The sequence below is a fragment of the Stenella coeruleoalba genome, assembly GCF_951394435.1.
Source record: "Stenella coeruleoalba genome assembly, chromosome: 3".
Taxonomy (NCBI): Eukaryota; Metazoa; Chordata; class Mammalia; order Artiodactyla; family Delphinidae; genus Stenella; species Stenella coeruleoalba.
In genome coordinates this window covers 170730895-170744676 of record NC_137148.1, presented here as the reverse complement: position 1 = coordinate 170744676, position 13782 = coordinate 170730895, and the positions used below count along the sequence as shown (strand labels likewise).

Sequence of the window (13782 nt, the reverse complement as noted above, 5' to 3'; positions counted from 1 at the left end):
CTGTTGTCGTCGATGTGCACAGGGCGTGGGTGTTGGGGGCAGGCCTCGCTGTGTGACGTGGGCCGAGTGACGCCCCACACTCTGGGCTTCTCTGTGCTCACCTGTCGCTTGGATTCAGATGGGGGATGTGTGTGCGGCGCCCAGCCAGGCACCTGCACGTGGCGGGTGCTGGTTAAACGGTGGCCTCGACCGTGTATCCCCGGTCCTGCCGGTGGCTGAGCCCCTCTGTCCCGGCTGAGAGAGAGGCGTGGTGTGGTTTTGCTCCCTGGGCCTGGCGTACTGCCCCCGCCCCGTTTGGTTTGGTCTGGTTTGGTTGGATTTGAGGTTGTCGCTGAGCTCGGTTTCCATGAACGACTGTTTCCAGTGTCACCCCCTCCGATGGCTGTCCGTGATGGGGAGTGAGGAAGGAAAGGCTCGGGGAAGTTCCCGGACTGGTCCCCGTGTCTTGCCTCGGCCAGCTCCTGTGGCGCAGGGCCCCTTGTGGCCCCTGGCAGCCGTGGTGACCCTCTGGGGAGAGCTGGCCCATCCGTCCCGGGGCTTGGAGCACCTGGTGATTTCTGAGAAGCAGGGCCGCTTCGCTTCCTCCATCAAGGAGGCGGCCAGATAGGGGGGCTGCAGGCGTGGAAAGGGGGCGCTTGACAAGCCTCGGGCTGCTGGACTTCTGATGCAGCAGCTCCCTCAGCATCTCCCGGGGCCCCGGGGAGCAGGGGGACTGGCCCTCTGTTGTCCCACCTTCCCATGTGCAGCCCACCTCGCAGGGCGCCCCAAGGATCCAGGGAGAGCACGGCGGGAAGGAAGGGGCCCTTGTCTAGGGGCTGCTGGTCTCTGGCCTGGAGCACGTGACTGAGACCTGAACGTGTGTCGAGCACGTTTTTCTGTTTGGTTTTTTTGGCTGCGCCTTGTGGTTTGTGGGATCTTAGTTCTCCAACCAGGGATCCAACCCGCACCCTCGGCAGTGAAAGCACAGGGTCCTTACCACTGGACCACCTGGAGTCCCTCGAGCACATTTTGTCACGTGCTCCCTAGGGCCCCATCCCGTGTGAGGGAGCCCCTTTATTCCTTCATCGGCAGCCTCTGGGCCCAGGGACCTGAGAACATCATCTGTGGGGTCCTTGTGATCACCCAGGACCAGGGGGCGCTGCCGGGTGAGTGGGCTGCAGCAGGAAGGGACGTGTACTCACCCCACCCCGCCCGGACAGTCCGGTCCTCAGCTGTCAGTGGCTGCTGCGGCTTTGCCTTCATGAAGCCCCTGGGCCAGGCCGGGGGTCGGCAGAGGCGGTGGGGGCCTACCTGCCTCAGGATGATGGTGGCGTTCTGCTACCTTCGGGCATGCGCTGTTTGCTGAGGGGCGTGGGCTTTCAGAGCGAGGACGGAGCTGCCTGGAGCCCAGGATGGAGGAGCAGGGCCGCCTGCCAAGCTGGTATAGCTAGAGGGCCCAGGCTGGGGTGGAAGACCCCCCCCCCCGCCAGAGATAAAAGATGAAAGGGCCCTACTGGGGGTGCTGAGTGGAGAACCTTCATGACAGGCACAACTCCCCTTCTTGTTCCTAAATGAAGCGCTTGCTTGAGATCTTCAGGTGAAGCCTGGGCCCCCCCGCCGGCATCGAGGGTCTTAGCTGCCCTGGGCTCCTCGGCCAGGAGAAGGGCCAGCCGTGCTCAGGGAGAAAGGTGGGGTGCCAGCCGGCAGGGCCCGGAGCTTCCGGGGGTTGGGGCTGGTTTCGGGTGGGTGGGGGAGGGGCGCCTACAGCTGCTGCCCACTGGGGTGCAGGGTGAAGGGCCCCACCAGCCAGCTGAGTGGAGGGCTGTGCTGCACGGTCTCCAGCAGCTGCTCCAGCCCCTGCCACGCCTGGCGTACGCCCTGGCGGCTCTGGGCCAGGCGCTCGGCTGGCAGCTCCGCCACGGAGGCGGCGGAGGAGACAACGCTGTGGAGCTCGCAGAGGCTGTGCCGCGCCTGCCTGAGCTGCCACCGGAGCTCGGCGGGGAGGCCCTGGAGGCCGGAGGCCAGGCTGCTGTAGGCCACATGGAGCTGCTGGGCAAGGCTGCAGACCCTGGACAGAGCCCCGGCGGCTGGCACCTGTGGGCGGAAGGAGGGAGGTGAGCGGGGCTGGAGGGGAGGGGCAGGAGCGCCGGCCCCCTGGTACGCACCTCTTGGGCGCCGGCTTGGCTGCTCAGGTCCTGGTCCGGCCACGGCTGCCGGTCTGGAGCCTGCTGGGCCTTCTCAATCTGGAAAGAGCCCAGCAGAGACATGAGGCCTTCTTGGCAGGGACCTCCCCGATACTCCCCCGGGGGCGGCATTCCCAGGCCTGGCCTGGAGCTTCGTGTCTACCTTTCCTGTGGTGTGGTGGAAAGGTTTAGGGCCAGCTGCACCAGGATGGTTCACGTAAAGAGGCAATAATCCAAATTCCTCATCAGGTTGTCAGGGAGCTCAGCAGAACAGCAAGGGCACCATGTCGCACCCCAGCTCAAAATCCTCCCACATCTCCCAGTGAGTGGCCTTTGGACCGAATCCAGTTCCTCACCATGGCCTGTGTGGCCTGCTCAGGACACCTGCAACCTCACCTCCTGCTGACATCCCGCTGTGCTCCCTGCTCAGGCCACGCTGGCTTCCTTTTGTCCCTCGAGCACGTCAAGCATGTTGTTGCCTCAGGGCCTTTGCACGTGCTGCCCACTCAGCCTGAAACATGCTTCCTCTGGCCCAGTACGGTGGACCCCCCAGGCCCTCCCTGCCAGATCTCCGTCTCTCCTCAGAGGCCTATCACTGTCGAGTTACCGTGAGTTTCTTTGTTGTTTATTTCCCAGCCTTGGGTGGGAGCTCTGTCAGGACCTTTTTCTCCTTGCTTTTTGGGTCCCTAGCACATAGGAGCCCCCCACCCACATTGACTAATCTTCCTTTATCCTCCTGAGAGCTCAGCAAGTGGACCAAATGTTGACTCCAACTTTCCATCACCCTCCCAGCTCTTAACCCCGGCGACTCCATCGGGGGGCCTACTAGTCATCTCCAGGTTACCCTGTCCAAGACCAAGCCTTAATGTTCACCACCCACCCACCCCGGGCGTTTCTAGGTGTCCCCTGCTAAAAGTCCCCGAGGCCTCATAGGGTCTTTTCTCTCTCTCACGTCTCACACCTAAGCTGGTAGGTCTGCTTTGGAAACACATCCAGAACCCAACTGCCTCTTGCCACTGCCGATGCTACTCCCAAGGTCCCCCTCAGCATTTGCCAGGATTTTTGCAGAAACCTCACTCATTTCGTGGCTCTGGCCCTTGACCCTGGTGGCCTGTCCTCCCCACAGTAGCCAGAGGAATCCCCTTAAATAAAACCTCTGTTGCATCAGGCCAACCCTCAGCCCCCAGTCCTGGGCGCTGTGGGGTGTGGAGCAGCCTCCCTGCTCCCACCCACTCAATGCCAGGAGGCCCCCCCCCCGCTGGGGGACCACCACAGACATCCCCAGGCATGGCCCAGTGTCCCCTGGGGGCACGACTGCTCCGTTGAGACCCTCTGGCTTGGAGCAGTGGTCCTCAAATCGCGGCTCACCACAGACCCCTGGGGCACTGACGGAAAACAGATGCCTGCGCGCATCCCAGGGATCCCCACTCAGGCAGCATGTCTGGGTTCCTCGCCACCTGTGTAGATGGGGCTGTTCGACACTGACGACCCGTGACCTTGAGAACCTAGAGGTGCTCAGACCTGGGAGTCCATCACCGTCTGCATCAGCCACAGATGGGAGGCCACTAAACTTCCTACCGCAGGCAGGTCAGCCCCAGCACCCGCAAGGAGCCAGCGTGGGTGTCAGTGGTGCTGCAGGGGGAGAAAGCCTGGGGCGGAGGGGTGAGTGGGGCTGGCGAGAGGGCATGACCCCGCTGGCTCCGTGCCTGTCCCCACGGTGGTGTTCAAGTCACCTTCCGCTGGGCCCTTCCTTGCATCACTGAACCCCACCCAGATCGCATCGGTTCCCCCTACCCTGTCAGCGCCTTCACTTTGCCCTCCCCTGCCGCCGGCCGCCCTTCTGCTCCTTGGAACACACCTAGCTTGTTCTCAGGCCACTGTCTGTCCTTGCGGTCCCCACTTTCCACACGACTTGGCTCAAACAGACACGCTCCTGCCCTGCCCCTCTCTGCACGACTGTCTTGTTTCCCTCTCTGCAACCCCGTTGGTGGCAAGTATTGGGTCTTGTGTCCATCTTCCTCCCTGGAATACAAGCTCCTTGAGAGCAGACCCATGACTGAGTGGCCGACGGCCATTGTCTACTAGGTGCTCAGTGTGTGTCTGTCGAGTCCCCCACGTGTGGCTGAGGAAGGCACTGGTGGAAGGGAGGGCTCTTACCAGCCAGAAGGCGTCCTCGAGCTGGGCCAGCACGTCCAGGGCCTGGAACTGGCCTTGCTGCAGGTGGCTCAAGGCGTGCTCGAAAGCCCGCTGGCGGAAGCTGGGGTCCAAGTCGCCCAGACGCACGAAGTAGCTGCTTTGGTCGGCCATGGCCTCCCTCAGCCGGGGCTGGGAGGCAGCCAGCTGAGCTGAAAGGGAAGACAGGGTCGCTCAACCCGAGAGGCCCCTCGGGCATCAGGGGCATGCGTTGTACAGACGACCGGGCCCCTGGGAGCTGGGACCAGCCTGTCTTGTTCTCACCTTGCTCCTCGGCGCTCATGGGCTGGAAGATCTCCCCCAGCTCCTCCAGTGTGTGCCGGAGTGTTGCAAAGCCCCGGGCTCCTTCCTGGCTGCAAGTGGTGGCCCCAGGCCCTACATCATCCTTCTTGCCCAGGGCGGCCTCTGGGGTGAAAGTCACCTCAGCTGACACGAGGCCCTTGGTATTAGTGGTGGCTTTCCCAGCAAGGTCCAGGCGTGCACACAGAGTGTCCGGGGGCCTGGAGACCCCACAGGACTGAGCCTCATGAGGGTTCAGGATGGTTTGTTCTCCTTCATCTGGGGCTCCGGAAGTGGCGAGTCCACCAGAGGCAGCATCCTGGGAAACAGGTAACCAGTTCTGGATGGTTCCGAGACCAGTCTGCACACCTCCTCGGGCCACGTTCCCTACCCTGGTGAGCCCAGTGGACACGGCGTCTTTGGTGCCGGTGAGGACAGCCTTCGAGGTGTCCAGACCCCACTGGGCAGCAGCATTGGCCACGTTCACGGCACCAGCCATGCCACTGGAGATGGTGTTCCTTGTGCCAGCTGAAACATTTGTGGTTGTATTCAGCCCAGTTTGCAAAGCCCCTGTAGCCACATTCACTGCCCCAGTGAGCCCTGTGGACACTGCAGCTTTGGTGCCTGTCAGGACGGTATTGGTGGTGTCCACGCCAGTCTGGACGGCCCCCTTGGCCACGCCCATTGCTCCAGTGAGGCCAGCGGACACTGCATCTTTGGTGCCTGTCAGGACGGTCTTGGTGGTGTCCATGCCAGTTTGGACGGTGCCCTTGGCCATGTTCACTGCCCCAGTGAGCCCAGTGGACACTGCATCTTTGGTGCCTGTGAGGACAGTCTTGGTGGTGTCCATGCCCGTCTGGACGGCCCCCTTAGCCATGCCCATTGCTCCAGTGAGGCCAGCGGACATTGCATCTTTGGTGCCTGTCAGGACAGTCTTGGTGGTGTCGACACCGGTCTGGACGGTTCCTTTGGCCACGCCCATTGCACCAGTGAGGCCAGTGGACATTGCATTTTTGGTGCCTGTCAGGACGGTCTTGGTGGTGTCCATGCCCATCTGGACGGTGCCCTTGGCCATGTTCACTGCCCCAGTGAGCCCAGTGGACACTGCATCTTTGGTGCCTGTCAGGACAGTCTTGGTGGTGTCGACGCCGGTCTGGACGGTTCCTTTGGCCACGCCCATTGCGCCAGTGAGGCCAGTGGACATTGCATCTTTGGTACCTGTCAGGACAGTCTTGGTGGTGTCCACGCCCATCTGGACAGTTCCTTTGGCCACACCCATTGCTCCAGTGAGGCCAGCGGACATTGCATCTTTGGTCCCTGTGAGGACGGTCTTGGTGGTGTCCATGCTAGTTTGGACAGTTCCTTTGGCCACACCCATTGCCCCATGGAGTCCAGCGGACATTGCATCTTTGGTGCCTGTCAGGACAGTCTTGGTGGTGTCCACGCCCATCTGGACGGTTCCTTTGGCCACACCCATTGCCCCATGGAGTCCAGCGGACATTGCATCTTTGGTGCCTGTCAGGACAGTCTTGGTGGTGTCGACGCCAGTCTGGACGGTTCCTTTGGCCACACCCATTGCTCCAGTGAGTCCAGCGGACATTGCATCTTTGGTGCCTGTCAGGACAGTCTTGGTGGTGTCCACGCCCATCTGGACGGTTCCTTTGGCCACACCCATTGCTCCAGTGAGTCCAGCGGACATTGCATCTTTGGTGCCTGTCAGGACAGTCTTGGTGGTGTCCACGCCCATCTGGACGGTTCCTTTGGCCACACCCATTGCTCCAGTGAGTCCAGCGGACATTGCATCTTTGGTGCCTGTCAGGACAGTCTTGGTGGTGTCCACGCCCATCTGGACGGTTCCTTTGGCCACACCCATGGCTCCAGTGAGTCCAGCGGACATTGCATCTTTGGTGCCTGTCAGGACGGTCTTGGTGGTGTCCACGCCCATCTGGACAGATCCTTTGGCCACACCCATTGCTCCAGTGAGGCCAGCGGACATTGCATCTTTGGTCCCTGTGAGGACGGTCTTGGTGGTGTCCATGCCAGTTTGGACGGTGCCCTTGGCCATGTTCACTGCCCCAGTGAGCCCACTGGACACTGCATCTTTGGTGCCTGTTAGGACGGTCTTGGTGGTGTCCACGCCCATCTGGACGGTTCCTTTGGCCACGCCCATTGCCCCAGTGAGTCCAGCGGACATTGCATCTTTGGTGCCTGTGAGGACGGTCTTGGTGGTGTCCACGCCCGTCTGAACGGTGCCCTTGGCCATGTTCACTGCCCCAGTGAGCCCAGTGGACACTGCATCTTTGGTGCCTGTCAGGACGGTCTTGGTGGTGTCCACGCCTATCTGGACGGTTCCTTTGGCCACACCCATTGCTCCAGTGAGTCCAGCGGACATTGCATCTTTGGTCCCTGTGAGGACGGTCTTGGTGGTGTCCATGCCAGTTTGGACGGTGCCCTTGGCCATGTTCACTGCCCCAGTGAGCCCAGTGGACACTGCATCTTTGGTGCCTGTCAGGATGGTCTTGGTGGTGTCCACGCTCATCTGGACGGTTCCTTTGGCCACACCCATTGCCCCATGGAGTCCAGCGGACATTGCATCTTTGGTGCCTGTGAGGACAGTCTTGGTGGTGTCCACACCCGTCTGGACGGTGCCCTTGGCCATGTTCACTGCCCCAGTGAGCCCAGTGGACACTGCATCTTTGGTGCCTGTCAGGACGGTCTTGGTGGTGTCCATGCCCGTCTGGACGGCCCCCTTGGCCACGCCCATTGCTCCAGTGAGGCCAGCGGACATTGCATCTTTGGAGCCTATCAGGACAGTCTTGGTGGTGTCCATGCCAGTTTGGACGGTGCCCTTGGCCATGTTCACTGCCCCAGTGAGCCCAGTGGACACTGTATCTTTGGTGCCTGTCAGGACGGTCTTGGTGGTATCCATGCCAGTTTGGACAGTGCCCTTGGCCATGTTCACTGCCCCAGTGAGGCCAGCGGACATTGCATCTTTGGTGCCTGTGAGGACAGTCTTGGTGGTGTCCACGCCCGTCTGGACGGCTCCCTTGGCCACACCCATTGCTCCAGTGAGCCCAGTGGACACTGCATCTTTGGTGCCTGTTAGGACGGTCTTGGTGGTGTCCATGCCGGTCTGGACAGTGCCCTTGGCCATGTTCACTGCTCCAGTGAGCCCAGTAGACACTGCATCTTTGGTACCTGTCAGGACGGTCTTGGTGGTGTCCACGCCCATCTGGACGGTTCCTTTGGCCACGCCCATTGCCCCAGTGAGCCCAGTGGACATTGCATCTTTGGTGCCTGTCAGGACGGTCTTGGTGGTGTCCATGCCAGTTTGGACGGTGCCCTTGGCCATGTTCACTGCCCCAGTGAGCCCAGTGGACACTGCATCTTTGGTGCCTGTCAGGACGGTCTTGGTGGTGTCCACGCCCATCTGGACGGTTCCTTTGGCCACGCCCATTGCTCCAGTGAGCCCAGTGGACACTGCATCTTTGGTGCCTGTCAGGACGGTCTTGGTGGTGTCCATGCCAGTTTGGACGGTGCCCTTGGCCATGTTCACTGACCCAGTGAGCCCACTGGACACTGCATCTTTCGTGCCTGTGAGGACGGTCCTGGTGGTGTCCACACCCATCTGGACGGTTCCTTTGGCCACACCCATTGCTCCAGTGAGCCCACTGGACACTGCATCTTTGGTGCCTGTCAGGACAGTCTTGGTGGTGTCCATGCCCATCTGGACGGTGCCCTTGGCCATGTTCACTGCCCCAGTGAGTCCAGTGGACACTGCATCCTTGGTGCCTGTGAGTGTGGACTGGGTCATGCCCAGCCCTCCTTGGACCACGCCTTTAGCTGTGTCCACGATGTTGGCCATCCCACACGAGAACGCATCCTTGGTCCTGGTCATCTTGGACCACACTAGGTCGTTTGTCCTGGAGATGACCTGATGAGGAAGGACATTCGTGATCAAGCAGAGAGTGCTAGACACCTCACTCCGCACCCTTCCCCAGATCTCCACCTCATCCCTAACATGCCCTGGGGAGTGGGACCTTCCTCCCAGAGGCCCAGCCTGCTCACCTCCCACCCCGACATACCTCCCTCCCTGGCTTCCAGGATACCGCCTGCTGAGCTCTGTCACAGCGCCACGTGGTTCCCCTGACACAGTAGATCCCCCACTGCTGACAGCTCTCCCCTAGCACCTCTGGGACCCTCCTTGCTCAATATCCCTTAGCCTTGTGCTCAGTAAGCCACTGGATTCCATGTTTTCTTCATCTTGCCTAATCTCTATGGCAATTTTGAGACAGGTTTCCCCATCACGGGGAGAAATCTGAGGAGGCCAAATGCCTGTTAGCATGCATGTATTCAAGTCAGAGAAGGGGATCTGGGTATGTATGTTTAGAAAAGTAATAACTGGAAAAGTACAGGGCCAAGTATTGGGTTTGAGCCATAGGAAACTGTCGATAACTTGGTAGGTCAAAAATCAGGGCAGTTTCCTCTCCTTCATCCAGACTGCTGAAGGGCTGTGATGGCCTCAGGGTTGCCACCACCCAGGTTCAACCAGCAGTTTCCTATTTCCAATTCAGGGGTTCTTAACCCAGGGTTAGGGGTAACCCAGGGTTAGGGGTGACCCAGGGTGATCCTGCCCCCCCCCCTCCAGGGGACACTGGGCGATGTCTGGGGACATCTGTGACAATCACAACTTCAGGGAAGAGGGTGCTCCTGGCATTGAGTGAGTGGGTGGGGTGAGGGATGCTGCTCAACAACCCCCAGTGCCCAGGACGGCCCCACACAGGATGACCCGGCCCTGAGTGGGCAAGACGACTGAAGTTGAGCAGCCCTGAAATGTTATTCTCACCACCTGCCTCCTGCCCAGCATCATCTCAAGTGGGCATCTTGCCCACAGAGACTTGGGTTCAGCTCTTCCCCACACTTGCTGTGTTACCTCAGGCAAGCCACATCCCCTCTCTGAGCCTCATTTGAAGAGTGGCAATTAAAACAGCGCCTCCTGGACTTCCCTGGTGGTGCAGTGGTTAAGAATCCGTCTGCCAATGCAGGGAACATGGGTTCGAGCCCTGGTGCGGGAAGATCCCACATGCCACGGAGCAACTAAGCCTATGCGCCACAACTACTGAGCCTACACTCTAGCGCCTGCGAGCCACACCTACTGAAGCCCGCGTGCCTAGAGCCCGTGCTCCACAAGAGAAGCCACCAAAATGAGAAGCCCACGCACCGCCACGAAGGGTAGCTCCCGCTCTCCACAACTAGAGAAAGCCCAGGCACAGCAACGAAGACCCAACGCAGCCAAAAATAAATAAATAAATAAAGAATCCCCTCCCAGCCATTTAAACAAACAAACAAAAACAATAAAAACAGCACCTCCTTCAAAGATCGGTAGGGAAAACTGAGTCAAGGTGCCTGAAGCACTTTGCAGGGAACAGGTGCTCCATTAATGCAATTGAAGAGGGGTGGAGGGGGAGGAGTGAAAAAGTGGGGAGGGGGGGCCCTCAGCTGCTGGGGTCCATTTTAATTTGGGCCACAGGGTGAGCCCGGTGGTTCTTTGCCCTCCGAGATGCTCAGATCTGGCTGAGCTGAGGGCAGAGCGGAGTCGAGGAAGACTCCAGTGTGGGGTGTGTGCTGGGCGGAAGGGTTGTATCAGGGCTCTGTCACCCTGCTATGGCCCTCAGCAGTCTTACATCAGCCACTCCGCTTGCCCTGGCCCTGGGGACGTGGTTATATGGGCGGTCCCCGGTCATCCAGGACCGAAGGTGGATGCATCGTTGGCCACTGTTCAGCCTCTGACTGCCCAAGGTTCAAATCCCATGCTACAATGTCTTGCTGTGTGACCTTCGGTAGGTGGCTTGGCTTCTCTGTGCTTCAGCTTTTGTGTGGGGTTCTATTGCTCCCTTCCTCGCAGGACAGTTGGGAGGCTTAACTATTAAGCAGCACATGTAAACACTGAGCCCAGAGCCTGACACAGGGTGAGTGAGTTACCACTGTTTGGGTCGTAATGTGCTAGGCACAGAACTGGAGTGGGGGTGGGGGGTGTCTGTAGACCGGATGGAGCCTCATGGTGCCAGGCAGTAAGGCAGTACTGCACCCATTTCACAGATGTGGAAACAGAGGCTCAGAGGGGAAGACTGGCCTGGAATCCCACTGGGGTGTCTGCCTGCTCCTTGGCCTATGACAACCCCCAGACGGCAGGAACTGAAACATCCCAGGAGGAGGTACCCAAGGGGAGGCGGAGGCCGTCAGACCAGACCAGGTTCTGCCAGCCCCTCTCACCCTGTCTGAAAGCGGCAGCGTCTTCTCAACGTCCCTGGTCGTCTGCTCCGGGTCGGTGGCCACTGTGGGGACAAGAGCCAATCAGGCAACCCAGGGAGGGACACGCACTGGCATCAGCCACCCTGAAGCCCATTGCACAATCAGTGGGCACAGCCCAAAAGGTCAGGAATGTCCCAGCTGCCCTGCCAGGGACGGCAGAAGGTGACATCCACGGCCATGGGTCTGGCTCCCTCAACCCCCAGGAGCGGTCTCCTGGAGCAGGGGTTCTCTAGAGTTTTCTCTGCCTGGGTCCTGGGTGCTGGACGCCCACCCAGGGTGATGCAGGGAGAGGACTCGGGGCCCCGCCCTGCCCCACTCCACCACAGCTGGCAGCCGCCTGCCGGGCCTGGGTATGTGGAGCAGAAGTCAGCTGCCTCCGGCTCCGGGCCCAGAGTGGCCGCCCTAGCCTGAGCTCCCCTGCACCAGCCCCCCTTCAGGACTTGGGGCTAGGGCTGCCCCGAGCACCCCAGCTGAGCAGGCTGTGTGACGCCAGGGAAGCTGCTGCCCCTCTCTGGAACCAGGATCAAAATCTTTGATGAGCTTAGACATGCAGAATGCCCAGCCCCTGGTCCACAGGGCGTCAGAAACGGGGTGATGGAAGGTGGACGGGGGGGGTTGAGAATGTGGGGGGCATTGCTTGCTGTGCCCCCTTGGGCCACTTATATTTATGCCTCAGGTCCCCATCTGGCGCTAAATGAGCACGCCAGCTGCGTGGGGTCTGTTGAGGTGACGCAGGCACCTATGAAGCACCCCCAAGATGGGCAGAAGTCCCTGCAGGGGTCCATCTCCAGAGCTCCCACCTCCATGGAGCTGTCCACTCACCCTCAGCCTGGGGCTGGGCAGTCTCGGCGGCTGGAGCACCTGTGGGATGGGCGACTGGCCGGGCCTCTCTCGCTGAGCTGTGGGCGTGGGCCACCGGGTTCTGGGCAGAACTGAAGCCAGGCAGGGACCCAAAGAAGCTGCCCAGGGTCTACATGGGGTGGGGGGCAGCATGAGCAGAGCCAGGCCGTGGTGGCGGTGGGGTGAGGGGAGCATCAGAGAGCCCTGGGTTCCCAAACCGCCTCAGGCCTTGCTCCTGGATGACCTCAGCCACTCTGAGCCTCAGTCTCCTCGCCTGAGCAATGGGCAGGTTCAGCCTGCCTCCTATGGACAGAGAGAAAGTTCATCCTCTGGGTCTCTCTTTTTCCTTCCGTGGCCCACATTTCTCAGCTGAGGAAACTGAGGCTCAGAGAGGGGCCGAGGCTGGCACAGGGTAACACAGCAAGGAAAGAACTGAGGCTTGAGTGCATCCTCCCACCCCCCACCCTCCAGCTTGGGACCGGAGGGAAGATTGGCACTGTGGCCTTCAGAGCCCTCCCTCCCCCACACACCCCCGGGAACCCCCCCCCACACCCCCGGGAAGCCCCTCCACACCCTAGGACTGTGGAGGTCACCTTCCCAAGGTTCTGGGGTCTCTCCAGGCCCCAGTTGTGATCTTTCCCTCCCACACCTGCCCTCACCTTGCCCTTGGGTTTGGGGGGATTCCGGCCTCCTTCATCTTGAGCAGACATGGTAATCCTCTAAGCAGCTGGAAGGGCAGAGAGGGGGCATGAATGGCGGGTCCCGGGCCTCCTGCCCCACACCCATAACCCTGAGCAGTCCCCCGATACCCGCCCGGAGGCCAGCCTCACCCTGGCATTGCTCACCTGGACCGTGTGAGGGTCCCCTGGAGTGACAGGCAGCACAGCCCTGCTCTCAGCTCCCAGGCCTTATAGGGTCTGGGGTGGTGCCGGCCTGGCCGGCAGAGGCAGGCGGCCAGTGGGCCAAGGGAGGGCCCTGGATAGTCACGTGCCTGCCCGCTCCAGCGTGGGCCCCGGGCCCAGCACCTTTCCCCTGCTCTCAGCACTGGGCAGCCTCTGCCCGTGGCCCCCACCCCCACCAGGCTGAGTGATTCACGGGCCGTCCTGTACCCTCAAGGCACAGCCTGCACACTCTCGGCCTCTGATTTCCATCTGTGTGATGGGCATGGTTCAAGTCGCTCTGTTGGGCCACCTTGGCCAGTTACCATCCTTGTGCTTCAGTTGCCCCCTCCAGATTCCTCACCGTGGCCCACAAGGTCTTACCTTCCTCCCTGCCCTCATCTCCCTCCCTCTCTGCCCCCCTCACTCACCATGCTTCAGCCGCACAGGCCTCCTCTCTGTTCCTCCAAATCTCCAGGCATGGCCCTGCCCCAGGACCTTTGCACCTGTTATTCCCTCTGCCTGGAGCATCTTCCCCAGACACCCACACAGCTTCTTCCCTCACCTCCACCAGGCCTGTCTTTTGTTCACTGCTGTGTCCCCTGCAATAGAACAATACTTGGCACACAGTTGGCAACTTAATAAATGTTCAGCTAAACGGACCAACTCATAGGGTAGTTGTGAGCGTGAAATGAGGTCACGCATGTAACCTGTTAACCCCAGTGCCTGGTACCTAGCAGGTGCTCAACAAACATCAGCTTAGCATTATCCAGGCAGAAAGACAGGAGCAGGGTCTGTCCTGAGCAGTGAGGGGACGTGTCACTCTCCAGAAGGGACTTCCCTTGAGAAAGGGCCTAAATACAGACCAAGACAGGACACCAACAGAACTGGAGGTGCCCTAGAAGTGAGATCCAGGCCTGGTGGGCTTGGGCCAGCCGAGGGTGGATTCCTGGAAGAGGCATCCTGTACCTGAGGCCACAGATCTGGGAAGTGGCAGAGACAGGATTTGAACCCAGATCCAGAGCCTATATGCCAATAGGCTGTCTGTGGGTGGGTGTGCAGGCAGAGAAATGACTGCTACGCCCTCCTTGAATGCTCCCTGCCCGCCCCTGGGACAG

At 60.5% G+C, this 13782-nt stretch overlaps 1 protein-coding gene across 1 annotated transcript; it reads right to left on the bottom strand.

The window, feature by feature from the left end:
* Positions 1–1365: 1365 nt before the first annotated feature.
* Positions 1366–12496, bottom strand: PLIN4 (perilipin 4; the record flags this gene model as incomplete). Its single annotated transcript, XM_079917603.1, has 7 exons — positions 1366–2073; positions 2145–2222; positions 4320–4507; positions 4620–8568; positions 10908–10969; positions 11769–11916; positions 12446–12496. The coding sequence occupies 7 exons, from the start codon at positions 12494–12496 to the stop codon at positions 1741–1743; spliced, it is 4809 nt and encodes a 1602-aa protein (XP_079773729.1). The 3' UTR covers positions 1366–1740.
* Between the last annotated feature and the right edge of the window lie 1286 nt (positions 12497–13782).